At 43.5% G+C, this 17448-nt stretch overlaps 1 protein-coding gene across 1 annotated transcript; it reads left to right on the plus strand.

Annotated features, from left to right (window-relative positions):
• The first annotated feature begins 6 nt into the window (after positions 1-6).
• fus (FUS RNA binding protein) lies at positions 7-13257 on the plus strand. The gene is made up of 15 exons (XM_069165230.1): positions 7-92; positions 1274-1298; positions 1952-2118; positions 2210-2438; positions 2726-2949; positions 3123-3339; positions 6561-6595; positions 9143-9184; positions 9548-9657; positions 9766-9895; positions 9973-10071; positions 10202-10382; positions 10516-10610; positions 11300-11432; positions 11882-13257. The coding sequence occupies exons 1-15, from the start codon at positions 80-82 to the stop codon at positions 11919-11921; spliced, it is 1740 nt and encodes a 579-aa protein (XP_069021331.1). The 5' UTR covers positions 7-79; the 3' UTR covers positions 11922-13257.
• Positions 13258-17448: the final 4191 nt, after the last annotated feature.

Here is a 17448-nt window from a genome sequence, read left to right on the forward strand (position 1 = left end):
TCCTCTGGGGGTCCAGACAGGTGAACGAGCCGCTGTCCGCTGGATTTTAAAGGTTAAACTGTGGTCTTCGTCCGTGTCGATGGCGGCTAACGGTGAGCATCACGGCTTCAGCATCTCTGTGTCCGGTTAGCTGGTGTTAACGGGGAGGCGCAGTGTTGTTGTTGTTGTTGTTGTTTTATTACCGCGTTATAATTAAATAAAACCTCCGGGGAGTAAAAAAAAAAACAAAAAAACATCCTCCTCTGGTGACGGCGGTCGACACCGACACGTGTTGTTCTTCACGGAACAATCCGGCCGCGGTGTCGTTTGGTTTCGCTGTTAGCTTTGCTGTTAGCCCTGCTAGCTCTGCTCGTGCTACTGACCCAGTTCGTGGCCCCGCCCCCTCCAGCGCACACAGCTGCGGACCCGCTGGTTCCGGACCCGCTGGTTCCGGACCGCTGGTTCCGGACCCGGACGGATTGAGATCCGGACGGGAAAGAGCAGAGAAAGTCTCCAGTTTGGTGGTTTCACGAGTCCACCTTTTTGATGTGGTCCAGACTGGACAGGTGTCAGTTCGTGTTAGAACCGGAACCGGGTCTAACAGAATAATGAAGATGTCAAAATAAACAGTGAAATCGGCCTTTTTTTTGTGGTTCTAAAAATATAGTAAATGTTTTACAAATTTAAAACTGTGTTTTAAAGAAAATAAATGTAGATTTTACTCTGTAAGTGAAGAACAACAAATCGGTGTAATTCTGCTTTTTTTTAATTTTTATTATTACAAACAGAATAAAAAGATCACTAACGTTTTTATTGTGTGAATGTGAACTTCCTGTTGTTGAATCTGATGAACATAATAAACATAATAACATTTTTCCAAACAGAAAAACAGTTTTTTTAATCCGTTTTTATATATATTATATATTATATATAGATACAACAACAGATATATATATATATTATATATTATATATAAATACAACAACAGATATATATATATATAGATACAACAACAGATATATATATATTATATATAAATACAACAACAGATATATATATATTATATATTATATATTGATACAACAACAGATATATATATTATATATAGATACTACAACAACAGATATATATTATATATCCTTTTATAGATAATAGACGTGTGCATGTTGGATTTTCTTTGCCTGCAGATTGTTCGACAAACAAAAACGAGCGTCTCACTGCTGTATTTTTTTCATAACTTATAATTAAAGTGAATTTCTCCTTTAATTTGACACTCTGCTTTGTTTTCCTGCAGATTATTCCCAGCCGTCCGGTCCGGGGTGAGTTCTGCACTTCACTCCCTTTATCAAACTTTAGTCAGTAAAACTCAGTCATAACTTTATTTTATGTTCTAAATTTGAGTTAAAATAAGAAAAGAAAGAGCCAATTAAAAAAAAAATTAAAAAAAAAAATCACAAAACAAAAAAGGGAGATTTGATGGATAATTGCAGTCAAATATAAACACACATAAATAAGAGGTGTGGAAGAAAAAAAAATCTATTATTTGAAGTATTAGGAATCTTTATGATTTTTAACAGCGGTTTTTATATAAATAATATAAATATAAATTGTATATAAATAATATGTTATAATATTTACCAGCGTCCTGAAAGTCGAAGGGTTTCCCCCTTTAAAATGAATAAATCTGCACTTTTAACCGCTGTCGGTTTAACTTTGCGCTGACAGCTAACTGTTGCTGAAATAAAACCCGCTTAACTTTTTTGGGGGGGAAAAGTGTAAAATATCTTAATATTAAATCACAATACTGAAAAAAAAATAATAATAAAAAAAAATAAATCGCATTTTATAATCGAATCGGCGCTTGAGTCGATAAACGGGGAGGTTAGCGTGTCGGATTAATAAGAAGATATTAGTGAATTAAAAAGCGTAGAAGTGCTTTTAAACGTGATTAAAAGTGTGTTCTTGTGTGCAGCTACGGGTCCTACGGTGGTGGAGGTGGAGGTGGTGGAGGCGGTGGAGGCGGTAACCAGGGCTACGGTCAGTCCTCCGGCCAGGGTTACAGCCAGCAGGGCTACGGAGGCTACAACCAGGGCTCCTACAGCCAGGGCGGCTACAGCAGCTACGGCCAGCCTCCGTCAGGTAGAGGACGACTCGCTGACGGTGTTTCAGTCTCACGCCGTGGTGCAGCTTTGACCTGATTCCACTTCCTGTTCTCCCGCTTTTCTCCCAGGAGGCTACGGCTCTCCGCCCTCCACCCAAGGAGGAGGAGGAGGAGGAGGAGGAGGCTACAACCACTCCGCTCCGCCGTACGGCTCCGGAGGATACAGCAGCAGCAACCAGCCGTCCAACACCAGCTACAACCAGCAGGCGGCGTTCTCTGGTTACGGCCAGCAGCAGCAGCAGCAGCAGCAGCAGCAGCCGCCTCAGCAGCCTCCTCCTCCTCCATCCTCGTCAGTCGGGTGAGACACCGTCAGGTCCTGTTTACTGACCAGCGGCCGATGCCAACCACGCTCAGACTCCTCAGAGCGTCACAGTTAAACTCGGTGTTGGCAGTCTGACTCTTCGGGGAAGAATTCACCTTCCTGCGTCCTCCTGCTCCGCGTGAATCACCATCTTTGAAACAGATAGAAACGATAGAAACTTGTTGAATTATGTGGTGAAACTAAAATCCGTGTCAGGGATCTAAAAAAAAAAAAAAAAAAAAAAGATGCCATCACGTCTGTTAATGCATCTCCACCTTCGACAGCTACGACGGGAGCTCGCAGGCCTCCGGCTACAGCCAGCCTCCGAGCGGTGGACAGAGCGGGGGCGGTTACGGCAGCAGTGGAGGTCAGGCTGGGGGGTACGGGGGCGGCGGGGGCCACCAACAGCCGACCCCGCACGGAGGAGGTCACTACAACCAGCCGCCGAGCTACAGCTCCCCTCCTCCACCGAGCTACGGCCAGCAGAGCCCATACGGTCAGAGTGGAGGTGAGGGTCGTGTCAGCATTTTATCTTTATTTGTTGTTTGTTTGTTTGTTTGTTTGTTTGTTTTAAACTCCCCTTTAACAAGAAGAAAAACTCCCAACAGTGGGATGAAAAAAAAAACGTCCTTTTAACAGCAAGAAAACCAACAGTAGGAAAGTTCTGATTTTCTCTTTCAGCATATGGAGGCGACAGCCCGCCGTTGAGCAGCGGAGGAGGAGGAGGAGGAGGAGGAGGAGGAGGAGGGTACGGTGGTCCTGACGGAAGTTATGGAGGTCAGGACGGCCGTGGTGGGCGGGGTCGCGGCGGTGCATTCGGAGGTCGAGGCGGCGTTGGATTTGATCGCGGTTTTGACCGAGGCGGCCGAGGTGGACCGAGAGGACGAGGAGGCTTGGGGTAGGTGTTGCTATCAGTCGTGTGTCCCGGGCGTCCCGCAGTCTGAATGTTCCTCCCTGTGGTCCCAGGTGAAGATCACATCTGGGTGAAATCTGAGAGGGGGGCGGGGCTTCATTTTTGTCAGACCAGAGAGGAGGTTTCCCGCCCTCAGGTCTTGGTCAACACAAAACCGGTTCTAATATTTCAGGGCAAACATCACGACCCCTAAAAGTTTCTCATTGATACTGTTGATGTGTCAGAACCTGTTCGGTAAATCAAGACAAAAGTGTCTGAAGCTGGTTCGCATCATCACATGTTCGCATGTTAAACACACCTGCGTGAATCCTCTGAACACGTAAAGGTAACAGCTGCTCTGAAAGTCCACACGATATTAGGACTCAAATGCAGATATGTTTGGCGGGCGGGACTGTTTGATTGACAGGCCCGTGGTGCAGTCAGGTTCTCCTGTGTAGGTGGGCGGGGCCTCCAAATATGGTCACTTCTGGCTCCAAAATAACAAGATGGCGGAAGGTCAAAATACTGAAGTCGAAGCTGTTTACAAACCGACGGGTGACTTCGCTGCTCGCTCCGAAACACAGCTGATGTTATTTTTATTTTTATTTTTTTGTCTCTTTAGTGAACTGGAAGTTCATTTTGTCTCATTTTGCTTTTATTCCTTCGGAGCACACTTCTTCTTTTTCACCTTTTTTTTTTTTTTCAGGATTTTTAATGCAGAAACTAAAAATTATATAAAAGCAGGTGGCTAGAAAAACACCTCGAGGGGAAAAGTGTGACTTTAAACAGGTTTTACTACACGTGGTTATGAGTTATATTTTTTTTAAATCTCTTGAGAACTGAGATGCAACATGTGACGGTGTGAAGGTGGTTGTTTTGGGGGATTCGACTGCAGACGGAGCCTCCCGGTCTGTTAGCGGTGTCAGCAGACTCTCCTCTGCCGGTGTGACGATCCAAACGACTGAAACGTTCTGGTCCCCAAAACTTTTTCATCGGATCATAAACGACTCGGTGTTGTACGAAAGCTTTCTGTGTGGCTCGGCGGTTGCGGGCGAGAGCCAACGGTAACGAGGTGCAGCGGTCCGAAGCTGCTTTATGACCTAAAGAGGTCATTTTTATTTAACATGAACAGACTTATTATCCTTCAAACTGCTGTTTCAAGATATAAATGGAAAACTTCAGAGGACTGAATGAAGGTTTGAGACAAAACTTTTATAAAGATTAGAAACAATATTTAACAACCAGAACATCTCTGAATGAAGCTGTGAAGCACAAACTGGTAAGTTGATGTTTTTGTTTGGTTTTTAGAGGTTGAACTATATTTCCATGTACTTCTTTGTAACCCCAATAATGTTGGTGAAAGAACTCCCGATAAACTGGTTTTCCATTTCATCGTTTGTTTTCTCATCCATCGTGCACTTTATTGAAATCATTAGGCCCCCCCCCCCCACCCCACCCCACCCACGTTGGGTCATCACGGCGACCTTTAACCAGGCAGGTCGCACTGAGCATGAATCAGCTGATTATCCTCCCGTGTTGATTAACGAACGCCTCGTTCAAGAGTTGAAAGGGTTGAACTTGGTTTAAGATTTAAAGACATAGGAACATGTGAGTTTTTATACCAGAAATGACATCCTTGTATAATAAAGTTTAGTCTCTCCAGGAAATACTCAGACATCTTCACTATTTGCACACTTTATTGTGCTTTTAATTCCATTTTCAATTCAAAAATTCAAAAATTTTGTATTTTCCTTTAATTGAAACACGTTTCAGAAGTAAGAAGTAAAAGTCTGAATTCTCTCTGAAGAGACTGTATGGCCTGTTTTCAAAGTCACTAACTAATCAACCATGAAATAAAGGCAGCGCTTTAACTCAAAGAAAGACAAATTGGCAAAAAAAACAAAAACTGGCCTTGACTCTGCCCACGACTAACACGCAACAACATATAAGGGGCAATCAAAAAATTCAGAGGGCGTTCCTGAACGCAGCGCGGCAAAGCACACGGAGAAGCAGGAAGCAACGACCTCCACGTTGTTACCGTTTTGTCAACTTGAGTTTAGCTGTTTTTTAGAGAAATGTGCTGTTTGTTAGCTTTGTTAGCTGGTTGTGAGCAGTTAACAGTTTGTAAACCTAAAGTTTAGCAGGTTTTTTTGGCAAAATTTGCCATTATTAGCTTTGTTAACTGATTATTAGCGTTTTTCGTGTTTTGTTTAGCTATTTTTTTGTGAGATTAGATATTTGTTACTTTTATTAGCTGGTTGGTAGACTGCCAAACTGAGGCGTAAGGAGAACACAAACCACCTGAACTGTGGCACCATGGCAACAGGGTTCTCCAATGATGACAATAGCGTTTTGAAGATTTCCAGTTTCAGGTCTGCGGTGACATCACAGATGTTGACGTACCAGCGGTCACGTGATGAACTCTGAACTCGGTGATGATGTTGATGAAGAGACGACGCTCCGAATACTTCCCCCTCGTGGAGGTCGCTGCTTCCCGCTGCCCCGTGTGCGACGCCGCGCTGCGTTCAGGGACGCTCTCCGACCTGTTTAATCTCACCTCGTACGTCCCATCGCCTGCCTTCCTCACCTGTGACCACCTCCCTCCCAACCAGCCCTTCCAGGATCACTGTGTCATACTCTGCTTTAATCAATCTCTGAATCTTCCCCTATAGGCTCTTACCTTCTCCGGGCCACCTTTCTGCTCTTATTCTGTCGTTTGGGCGATTGTAACACGGGGAAGTCCAAAGACAGTCTTCTTGTAGATGGAGGGAAGAGTAACTGAAATAATAATAATAATATTAATAGTTTGGGAGAAATGCCTCAAACACAAAAGGATTTGCTGCAATTTGTGTAAAGAGTTACGGTTGTGCCCTACGCCCACGGAGGGGTCGAAGGTGTTGACGTTTGGGTTGGTTAATTGACAAAAAAAAAGCCACTTATATGATGAAATAAATGGTTCATACAAGTTATAAATGGCAGATTTGAGCAGCTTTGTAAACATTTAAAAGACGAGGTCTTTAACGTGGCCTCTTGTCAGGTGGATTAAGGAGACTCAGCAGGGGTTCCGTAGGACCGATGAAGAGGGGGTGGGTTTAACGAGGAGACTGTAAGAGTGAAGGTTACCCCCCTCTTCCCCTCCCCCACCCCCTCTCCCCCACCCCCAACCCCCCATGAGAGAAATCGCTGTCAGCACCAACCTTCAATGCTTTTCTCCTCCTCTTCATCAGAATGGGCGATCGTGGAGGATTCAATAAGTTTGGTGGTAAGTGACAAAAAAAAAAAAAAAAAAAAAAAAAAAAAAAAAAAAATAACTTGAGCAAAAAGGTTTGTTGAGTCTAAAAGGAGGGAAACAAATCATAACGATAAAAATGACTGCAGTGTAAACGCATGCAGAGAAAACCATGACGTTCAACGTGCTGCACAGGTGAAACCCTCCAGATGTTGAGGTGTTTACCCGAGTGTGGTTAAAACCGTCCAGCAGAGGGAGCTGCAGCTCAGGTTTCTTCTTCTGCTCCTCTGTTGCATCTCTGGCGTTTTTGATGGCGTGTGAATCTGATGGATGGATGTTTCCGGGAGTTTATCACATGTTCTGTGAGACACAAAAACCTGCAAGGAAGGAAGTGTGTTAAAAATCACCAAAAGATGTGAGATAAGAAACGGCCGAGCAGGTTTCAGACTTTCCACGCGTCACGCAGGTGAAATGGAGGAAATCAAGAAATGAGTGTAGCTGCCAACGAGCAGCTCAGCTGTGGTTCCACTGAAGTGTTCAAAGAGTTATCAGGTGGCAGAAACTTAATCTGCGAGATGCTGAACTGTCAATAATGTGTGGTTTGTGTGTTTTGACAACCGTAGAAGTTTCTACACGCCCTCCATTGTTGAAATAAATCACCAACAAAGGTTGTTAATCACACGTGTGGTTTTATCCCATTGATTGTACGTTCTAGGTTTACTTTATGTCACCGTTATTTAGCTTCTAAAGGCTTTGCTTTATTTATTTATCCATCTATGATGTATTTCACCATCAAAGTAACGATAATAATAAACGTTATCAACCTTTTCTAAACATCGAAACGCCAAAATAAATGATAAAAATTACGACAAAAATCGAATTAAAATAATAAACAAGAGATTAAAAACCAGTAAGATAAATAAAATCAGGATATGCTCTCTGTTTTGGGGCCCTGATGGGGGCAATAGCTCCGCCCCCTTTATTGATGACCGGCCTGGACTCTGGAACAGACATAAAACTCCCGTTCAAGGATTTTAAACTAAGCAAAGGGTTCATGAGGGATTAAAAGGTCGAGAATATAATGGAGCCTGAAAGTAATCAATAAGATCAGTTGGCTTTGTAAAGGTTTTACGTCTTACAAACAAACAAAAATGTGTTGTGAATAATAACAAGAAGAACAAAATAAGGATTAAAACATAAAAAAATACGTGTAACTATTAAATATGTGCATATTGCCCTTGTTTGTGGGTGTGACTGAGCACTTTTTCAGTCCATAAAAATGTAAATGTTCATCGCTTCCGGGTCTGAAAAGTGAAACCAATGCAGAAGTGACTTAAAGTGTAATTACCACTGAGGGCCACTAGGGGCTGTCTTCAACAGATTCCTGTTGAAAAAGCATAAAGTTCTCTCCTGAAATACAAAGTCAGTAAATGTTTTCCACGAGTCATCATGGTGATATTGATTAGATATTAGGACTCAAACACAGATATGTTTGGGGGGGGGGGGCGTGTCTGTTTGATTGACAGGCAGGGTGGGCGGGGCATAGTGTCCTCAGACTCCTCCCCAGCTCGTCCAAATACCGTCCTTTCTGGCTCCAAAAAACACCGGAGGTTTCAAAACAATGGTCGGTTCGTAAACTGACGGCTGACGTGAGTCACGGTGGGTTGAAACCTGGTTATCAGAAGAATATTCTGACAAAGAAAGAGTTCTGCTTCGTGCAAATATGAAAATATGTCAATTCCTCCACAACGATGAGGCAACCTGCGGTGGGACCGGCCGGTCAGTTCGGTCACATCCTTCTCAGTAAAGTGTGTGTGTGGGGGGGAGGAGGTTTTCCAGCTGTCAGCGTCACGTCAGGTTCACGGCCTTCCGTGTTGATGCAGGAGGTTTGTTTTGGGTTTCTGGTTCCTGAAACTCCGGCCAATCAAGCTGCAGTAACACTAATCTTCCATAAAAGGTGACGGGACTTTAAATGCACCTGTGAGGTGTTGGTATTTTTATGCTTTTGGTAAAGCTCCTCAAACTTGGCCCGAGATGGATGTTGGCCCGACTCCAAGAACGCAGTGTTGATGTGTGTGAAAACTGAAGTAGACAAAGGAACTAATGAACGGCGAGGATTATTGTGTCAGCAGGTGTTCTTACACAAAACCATGAGGGTTCGTGTTTCAACGTGTTGGACTCCGTTCCACGAGTGGGAAATGATTTTTTTTATCAAAACAGAAATGCTTCGATTGACTTTTGTGGAAGTTTTTTACAATGAAACCCTTTGAGGGGCACTTTGAGTTGTTCGTGGGACCTAAAGGTGCCGTCGGAGGGCTTCGAGCTGCGATAACTACCAAAGATGTGGCGTCATAACGTCACGGTTGAAAACCACCTGAGATAAAAAAGAAAATAGAGGCCGGTACGTTCAGGGTCGTAGATCTTACGTACACACGGAGAGCAGCGAGAGGTTTCGTGACGGTCCGAGGTGTGAATGACAGGAAGTTACAGTCTGATTGATTGGTGTTTGAGTTGGTCGAACAGATGTTCCGTTCAACAACTCATGTCTGTTTTTTGTTTTGTTTTTTTTGTCCTCTCAAGGACCGAGAGATCCGGGACATGGACACGGAGGGCCCGGCTTCAGTGAGTGTTTTTAACCATTGAGAACAGATGTACGTAGATAAGAACTGTTGTCGACACCGGCAGCTCGAATTCTTCACAACAAACTAGCCATCGAACTAGCAAGATGGTGGCGGCCAAAACTCGAGGCTTCATAACGGTTAAAACTTTACAGCAGAAATAAACAGCCTGGTATAAAAAAAAAAAACTATTTCGGTTTCTGTAGCTAACTTCCCCGTTCACGACAACTGTACGAATTTTTGTAGAACTCAACGTTTAAATTATATTAAGTCTAGTTAATTATACCTGTACTGCTCCGTTGGTTAGCGTGTGTCCTGCTAGCTTCTTTTTGATTTGTTAACTTCTCTTTTTACCATTTGTCAACAGTGTCCGACCAGGATAACTCGGATAATAACACCATCTTCGTTCAAGGCCTGGGAGACGACTACACTGTGGAGTCAGTGGCCGACTATTTCAAGCAGATTGGGATCATTAAGGTGCTTCATGTTCGTTAATCGCTGCTTGGATTTGTGGAGTTTGTAGTTCTAGTAGTTTTTTTTTTTAACCGGATCAATAATGTGCCATTTCTTCGTCCCTCCTCGCAGTTGAACAAAAAGACGGGCCTGCCCATGATCAACCTGTACACCGACCGGGAGACGGGGAAGCTGAAGGGGGAGGCCACCGTCTCCTTCGACGACCCGCCCTCAGCGAAGGCGGCCATCGACTGGTTTGACGGTGAGTTTGTCTTCGCGACGCTTCGACTGGTTCGGACCGAGACCGAGCTGCTTTCATATCGACGTTTTCTGCACCAGGTAAAGACTTCAACGGAAACCCCATCAAGGTGTCGTTTGCCACCCGCAGAGCCGACTTCGCAGGCCGGGGGGGAATGAGGGGAGGACGAGGTCGGGGAGGTGAGTTTTAGTTCGGCGAGGTCGTCTAAATTTGAGACGAACTGAGATTTGAAGTTCTCGACTGTTCTCATCGCGGGCCGAACGTGTCGGTATTTAAAGATTTGAAGATCTGTGATCGGTTGTGTTGCAGGGCCGATGAGTCGTGGAGGGTTCGGAGGAGGTCGAGGTGGAGGTGGAGGTGGAGGTGGAGGTTTCCCGGGAAACAATGGAAGCAGTGGAGGGGGAGGGGGAGGAGGAGGAGGAGGAGGAGGAGGAGGAAGTGGAGGAGGAGGAGGGCAGCAGAGAGCCGGAGACTGGAAGTGTTCGAACCCGTGAGTGACCTTTTGTTCGGGAAATCTTTTTTTAAATGTAAAAAAAAAACGTTTCTAGGATGTTTGAGTATAAATATGTATTTTATTTATAAATATGCATTTTATTTTGCTCTCTCGCCACATTTCTCTTCAGTAACTGCGGCAACCTGAACTTCTCGTGGCGTAACGAGTGTAATCAATGCAAAGCTCCCAAACCTGAAGACGAAGGGATGCCGCCGATGGACCGAGGTGAGACTCCTCTGACCGTGATTCTCTAACCAGCAGGTACGTTTACCAGCAGGAGTATTAATCCCCGGAACGAGTGTCCAACTTAACGAACACAGATAACAAAGATGGAACGAGTCCTTTCACTTCTCGCTGCAAATAATAATCATTGTCTGGAAGTGAGTCATGATTCACATGGAGAAGGAAAACGGGTTCACGTCTGCAGAGCTGCTGCAGCTCAGCCTGAAGGACCAGAATCAGCCTGAAGGACCAGAATCAGCCTGAAGGTCCAGAATCAGCCTGAAGGACCAGAATCAGCCTGAAGGACCAGAATCAGCCTGAAGGACCAGGATTAGCCTGAAGAACCACAATCAGCCTGAAGGACCAGAATCAGCCTGAAGGTCCAGAATCAACCTGAAGGACCAGAATCAGCCTGAAGGACCAGAATCAGCCTGAAGGACCAGAATCAGCCTGAAGGACCAGGATTAGCCTGAAGAACCACAATCAGCCTGAAGGACCAGAATCAGCCTGAAGGTCCAGAATCAACCTGAAGGACCAGAATCAGCCTGAAGGACCAGAATCAGCCTGAAGGACCAGGATTAGCCTGAAGAACCACAATCAGCCTGAAGGACCAGAATCAGCCTGAAGGTCCAGAATCTGTCTGCTGGACTATATTTTTGATGTGTGAACAATTAACTCTGTTTTTCTTGCAGGAGGTTTCGGAGGAGAACGTAGAGGTGGGTTTGAGCGAGGCGGTTTCAGGGGCCGAGGCGGCGAGCGCGGCGGCTTCAGAGGCGCCAGAGGAGGCGAGCGGGGAGGATACGGCGCCGGCAAGATGGACGCCAGGTGAGAACCGGCCGGTGGTGTCGGGGTGCACGCAAGACGGTTGGTGAAGCGATGAAACGTCACAACGACGCACAACAAAAAGAAACCGTTCATTAATAATTCAGCGTATATTTGATTTTTACTAAATGTGAAAGAAAAAATACAGGTTCATGTTGCTGTAACCATGGCAACATTCTACTTCCTGTTTATTTCGCTTCGCACAAGGGACGACTTTTAACTGTTATATAATACTTTTACTGGTCATTGATGCTCGATAACCAATCACAAACAAGGACATGTTTACAGGATTTATTTTTGACTGCTTCTGTAATAAAACGTGAGAATCTGTCAAAAATATTTCCCGTAACTTTTTATTGTAAACATTAACTGTTAAAACTCTGACCTCACACGGCACTGTTGGTCACGCTGCTGGATGCTGATGATCTCGTCGCTGTGTTTGTTGTTTCCAGGGGCGACCGCAGGCAGGAGCGGCGGGGCCAGCCGTACTGAGTCGTATGGACGACGCCCCCCCACCTCCTCCCACCGCCCCTCCCCTCCTCCCCCCTCCCCTCAGCACAAAGTGTACCTCCGTCCGTCTGTAGAGACGTGTGTTTGATCATGTGACTGTTTTTTTGTGTTTGATCATGTGACTTTTTTTGTGTTTGATCACGTGACTGTTTTTTTTTGTGTTTGACCATGTGACTGTTTTTTGGGGTTTCTGCTCAGCGAGGCCTCAGATTCTGTTCTTATTTTAACAACACGTCTGTTTCCTGTCGACTGATATTTAACTCACCAGCACTGCGAACATCTCTGTGACTTAAATGGTCGCTCCGCTTTATTTCATCCCGCTGTTTCCCATTAATCAGCCCCTCCCGAGTTTCACAGTTTTTTTTTGTGATAGTTGCGATTTAAAACGTTTGATTTTGCGGCAGATTTTCCCTAAAATGCGAGCTTCTGCAGAGATTGCTTGAATTTGTGTTAATTATTGCGATCACAAGAGTTCCTGACGAGGCGTTCTCGTTAACAACAGTTAGCGTCATGAAGGTTGTCGCTCACATCCTCTCCTCTGCACCCTGCGTGTTACTGGAGGACTCCACTAGAGGGCGCACCAGCGAAAAAAGGATAGAATTAGAACATCTGGATTTGACTAACGTAAACAACAAACACGGAGACTCACGAGAGCGTCACTACTGTTCTGTACACGCTGCAGTTTTCCAACATTTTCTGTAACGGTCTGACTCTGTCACGCCTCCATACTGCCCCCTACAGGTCACCTCTATATTGCATCATCCAGATCAAGTTTGCAGTCTTCACCTCCACTAGATTTACAAAGGTAGTTGTTTGTCTTTTTTTTATGCATCATAAAAGACAGTTTTGAGGGGGCAGATTTTTCACTGCACATTCAAAAATAATCAACAAATTGAATAAAATGATTTGGATTGCGGTTCATGGTTTTGTTGGTTTTCGTGGCAGATTTTGTGTAACGGGACGAAATGTGTCGTAAAACGGCAGAACAGAAAGCGTTACGGCTGTTTTGTCCTGATGATTAACGCTCCTGAACGCAGCACCTCGTCCTCGTTGTAATTCACGAAGAATTCACCAAGTTTTCTCAACGAATCTAAGACTTTTTTTTTTTTTCTTCAGCATTAAACATGTCTGTCGTCGGTGGTTTCTGTTTGACTTCCTGTCAGGAACTCGTTGGACTCACGCCACCGCCGCGCCCGTCTGATCCCGTTGAATAATGACGGACGTAAATGTTCGGAGGTCTCGTCTCTGCAGCGTCTGTTTCTCTTTGTGTATTTATGGTTTTGTATCGTGCTCATATTAAAAAACAATCAATCCATCAGACTGAAGAGTTTGTGTCGCTGCAGCCGAGTTCAGATGTTTCAGCTGTCAATCAAACTGACGAGCGTTTGACTCCCCGCTGGGATTTGTCCTCAACGCCACTCGTTCGCCCTGAAATCAGGTCACAGGTTCTGTTTAAATACCAATAATTACCCAAAGAGACATCTTATCGTTGTCTCGTGGAGGTTTGAGATTCCTGGTTTGCGGAAACCGTTTGTTTGTCTCTGACCTGAAAGCATTTTTTCCCTCCGATGAACCTGTTTCTGTGGTTGCCACTCCTTTTTAAACTTAGCCCGAAGGTTGATATACAAAGACTTCAGTTCCTGATAGTTTATAGAAATACCAGAAGGAACTTTCCCTCCACGCCTGATGAATACACTTTTGACCTGATTATTCAGCACATCGTGTGAAACCTTTTTTTATTATCAAAAAAACTGGAAATGGGACGGTCACATGACAGAGACGTGAGGTCGCTGTGACCTTGAACTTTGACCTCTGACCAAGAGATTATCCACCAAAATCGAACCATTCCATCTTCGGAGCCAAGTGAATGTTTTTGTGCCAATTTTGAGGAAATTCCTTCAAGATGTTCCTGAGATATCACTTTAATGCGAATGGGTCCAATGAAGGTCACAATGACCTTGATCTTTGACCTCTGACCACCAAAATCGGACCAGTCCATCCTTGGAACCCAAATAAACATATACATATTTTGTTTAACAGCAACGAAACAGCTGACTGTGCAGAAACGGAGGCAGATGATCGTCGGGAGTCTTCAGGGCCAAAATAAGAAGCAGAAAGCCGACAATAACAGGAAAATAAAAAAAAGTCAAATACCCGACAGAAACCAACAAAAAGACGAAACACACACACACAAAAAAAAGGACACACTTTTCACAAGAATTTCTTCTTTCCACTGGAGCTTCAATCATTTTCAACAGGTTTCAAAAACACGCCACAATTCCTGTAACATACAAACAGAAGTCTCTCCGGGAGCCAGTTGGTGATACGAGCTGCAGCGTGTTCGGACCGAAATGTGTTCGAAATAAGATATCAAACAGAAATTAGAAACGCAAAGAGCGGAAATTCACCAAATAACAGATTTATACAGGAAATAAATGAATAAAGACGAAACAGATTAAAGAAATAAACTCTGGACCTCCAGACAGAAACAAACAGATCAAAGTTTAGAGTGAAAAAAACAAAAAACAGAGTGAAGAAACTGAATTTGAAATGGAAAACATTGAAGAGTTTACAGAAGGAACCTGTTTTCCACCCCCCCCCCAATTTCCATATTCATCTTTTACTTGATTAAACTGTTTAAATTAGTAAAGCTGATATCGTAATTCGGCAACATTATACGAAATTCGCGTGAATAAATGGTTCAAAAAAGAGCTAACATTATAGTTACCTACAATGTTAGCATTTTCATGACAATGGTTTTAGCAATTAATTTAATCTGCGAGTTAAATGCTAATTTTCAGTTGTTTACCAACTAACTACTTCACGCTTTATCCCTTACGTAACGAAGACAAACTAATGCTAGCTGACGATTTCAGCGATTTTAATCCATCGTGGCATTTGGCGGTACTTTAGCTGAGCCTGTGAGCTCATGGTTACGACGCGGTTCAGAAAATTTCCAATGTTGTAAATAACACAAAAGAGCCTTTGAGAACAAAGTCTTCACTGAAGGTGTTACACGAGTCCGGGCAGACGTGGAGGGAGACTGACTGAAACTTATGACGAGGTGGTGAATCTGGTTTTGTTGCCTTCTCGAATTGCTTCCTGGTGGTTCGTGCCAAAACGACTCAGCACACCTGAAATCTACCTGAGCACAGTTCTCACTGCTTCGCGGAGGACAGCCATGTCGTCTCGAACGGGCAGATCAATTAGCTTGAGAGTTTACATAAAAACGAGCCTCTAAGATAAAATAACTTGAAGATGAAACATGTGGTTCCCAAAGTCTTAAAAAAACAAAACAAAACAAAACAAAAAACAAAGAACGGCGTACTGTTGTCATGTTTCAGAAAATGTGCACGTGGTTTAATTGAAACAAAAACTGTGAAATGATCCAATGTTATGAAAATAAAAAAAACCTCCAACAACTGAAAACAGATTTACGTGTCAGCATCCATCAATATTGTCATAAAACATTATAAAAGGGGACATTTTTACTTTTACTTTAGACATGTAAAGTACATTTAACTATTAATCCCGTGTGTACTTTTATGCATTTAAGCTTTTGAATGCAGGATGTTACCTGCAATGGAATATTTTAACATTGTGGCACTTTTACTTGTCAAGAAACTTAATGTTATTAAAGCTTATTTTTCTGTTAATCGGTGTAAAAAAAAAAAAAAAAAAAAAATATTAAATCTGCTTCTCAATCGATCGCCCGACCTGTTTTCTAGTTTTGGACTTTTCTGCGTCTCCTCAGAGTTTAAAGTGCGGAGAGAAACAATTGATGTTTTGGTTTTTTACGTTAGTCAGACCGTTTTCTTGGCAATCAGGCGGCGAGGCTCGTTTACCGTCAGGAAGTCCCCGCCTGTCGGCGCATGAATGGATGCTGGAAGAGGAATCGACTTCTTTCCGCTGCTCTGCTTCACGTCCAAGAACGGATCACTGGTGTATGTTTCCTTTTTGACCTCAGGATGAATCGTATGGAAGAAAATAAAAGCTGTATCGTGATTTCCTGAAAGCCGAAAGACTTCCCATCTATCCGCGTGTGTTTTGACCAAATATTGGCCAAAACAAAAAAGATATCAAAACTCTTTAATATTTTACGTTTCAAATACTGAGCTAAATTTGGGCTGAAAGATAAACGCTTCTTTAGCTAACTAAAGACGGGGTCAAAGATAAATGTTTGAAAACGGTTACGACTAACAAATAATGGTTGGAGTAATTGTTGCATAAATAATAATAATACAGAAATATAAACTAACGTTTAAAAAGGAATCATTTATTTCACTGATAATATCTGTTGTTCTCTTACGTAACACGACTTTAACTCAACTTCATTTGCACCTTGATGCTTACAGGAAAAAGAAAAAACAATCAACGAGAGTAAAAATCAGATTTTAAATTTGAGAGTTTCTAGTTTGATCTGATTGACCGAAAAATAAATGAAGATAAGCGTCAGTCTGTCTTGTGAAATATCTGAAAACACAAGCGAGGTGTAAAAACGGAGACGTCTGACGGACTCCCGTTCGGAGGTCGGGAATGTTGCTCGTTGACCTTTATTTTGACTGTTGGGTTTGTTTAAGGTGATGTTGTTCCTGTTTTCAGCCTGCGGGGGCGTTGATCACCTGAGCGCTCCATTTTAATGCTTTACATCCCTCTTGAACTGACGTTGCACCGAAGCAAAAGCTCTCACTTCACGGCCTATTTTCTACTGGCTGGAAAAACACGTCAAACTGTCTGAACCAATAAACTCAAGATGTTTCAACAGAGGAAGAAGTTAAATTATCAAAAAAAATAAAACATCAGTGACGTCACCACGTCGGTTTGTGAACGTTACGAAGCCTCCACTTCAGATTCTGTCCGTCACCATCTTTGCTGGTTCGGAGCAGGAAGTGACCATATTTGGACGGGTTGGGGGAGGAGCCAGCGGTGGATCTGACTGGAAACTTGACCATACTATGTCCCGCCTACCGATACCTGTAACCACCACAGGCCTGTCAATAAAACAGACACGCCCCCAAAAACAGGTCTTTTTGAATCTTATTTTCTAATGAATGAGGGATTATTTTCAGAAAACTAATAAGAAGGAGTGACTTTAGCAAAGAACACCGAGATAACTGCTAGAGACATTTTGTTGACACTCGGTGGTGTTGCAGCTTAAGACGCTTCCTCATCTGCCTAATTTTTTAGACCTAAATAAATGAACACTTTTATATCCACGCTGTTACTTTTTTTCACTCTGAAATTAATATTTAATCCTATAAAAGTAACTGATTTATGAGAGTCATATCCTGACAGGAGGATCATTGACGACCTGACAGCTATGGTTAACAGAAAAATGTGCTGCAGGAGACAGACATGTTGATAAGAGGAGAAGCAGGTGACCTGATGGGCGTAGCCTCGCAGGTAGAGAGCGGAGGTGTGTTTGTGTTTGAGAGGGAGAGAGGAGGGACCACGCAGGTTATTTATGCCGCTGCAAGTCCTGATCCTCTGTTTTTTTATGGATTTACAG

This window comes from Embiotoca jacksoni, unplaced genomic scaffold (assembly GCF_022577435.1).
Source record: "Embiotoca jacksoni isolate LCO1_2020_lvr unplaced genomic scaffold, fEmbJac1.0.p SCAF_34, whole genome shotgun sequence".
Taxonomy (NCBI): Eukaryota; Metazoa; Chordata; class Actinopteri; family Embiotocidae; genus Embiotoca; species Embiotoca jacksoni.

Coding starts and splice junctions, on each gene's coding strand:
- fus (XM_069165230.1), top strand. Junction 2,950..3,122: donor CCCATACGGTCAGAGTGGAG/GTGAGGGTCGTG, acceptor TTTCTCTTTCAG/CATATGGAGGCGACAGCCCG. Junction 11,433..11,881: donor GCCGGCAAGATGGACGCCAG/GTGAGAACCGGC, acceptor TGTTGTTTCCAG/GGGCGACCGCAGGCAGGAGC.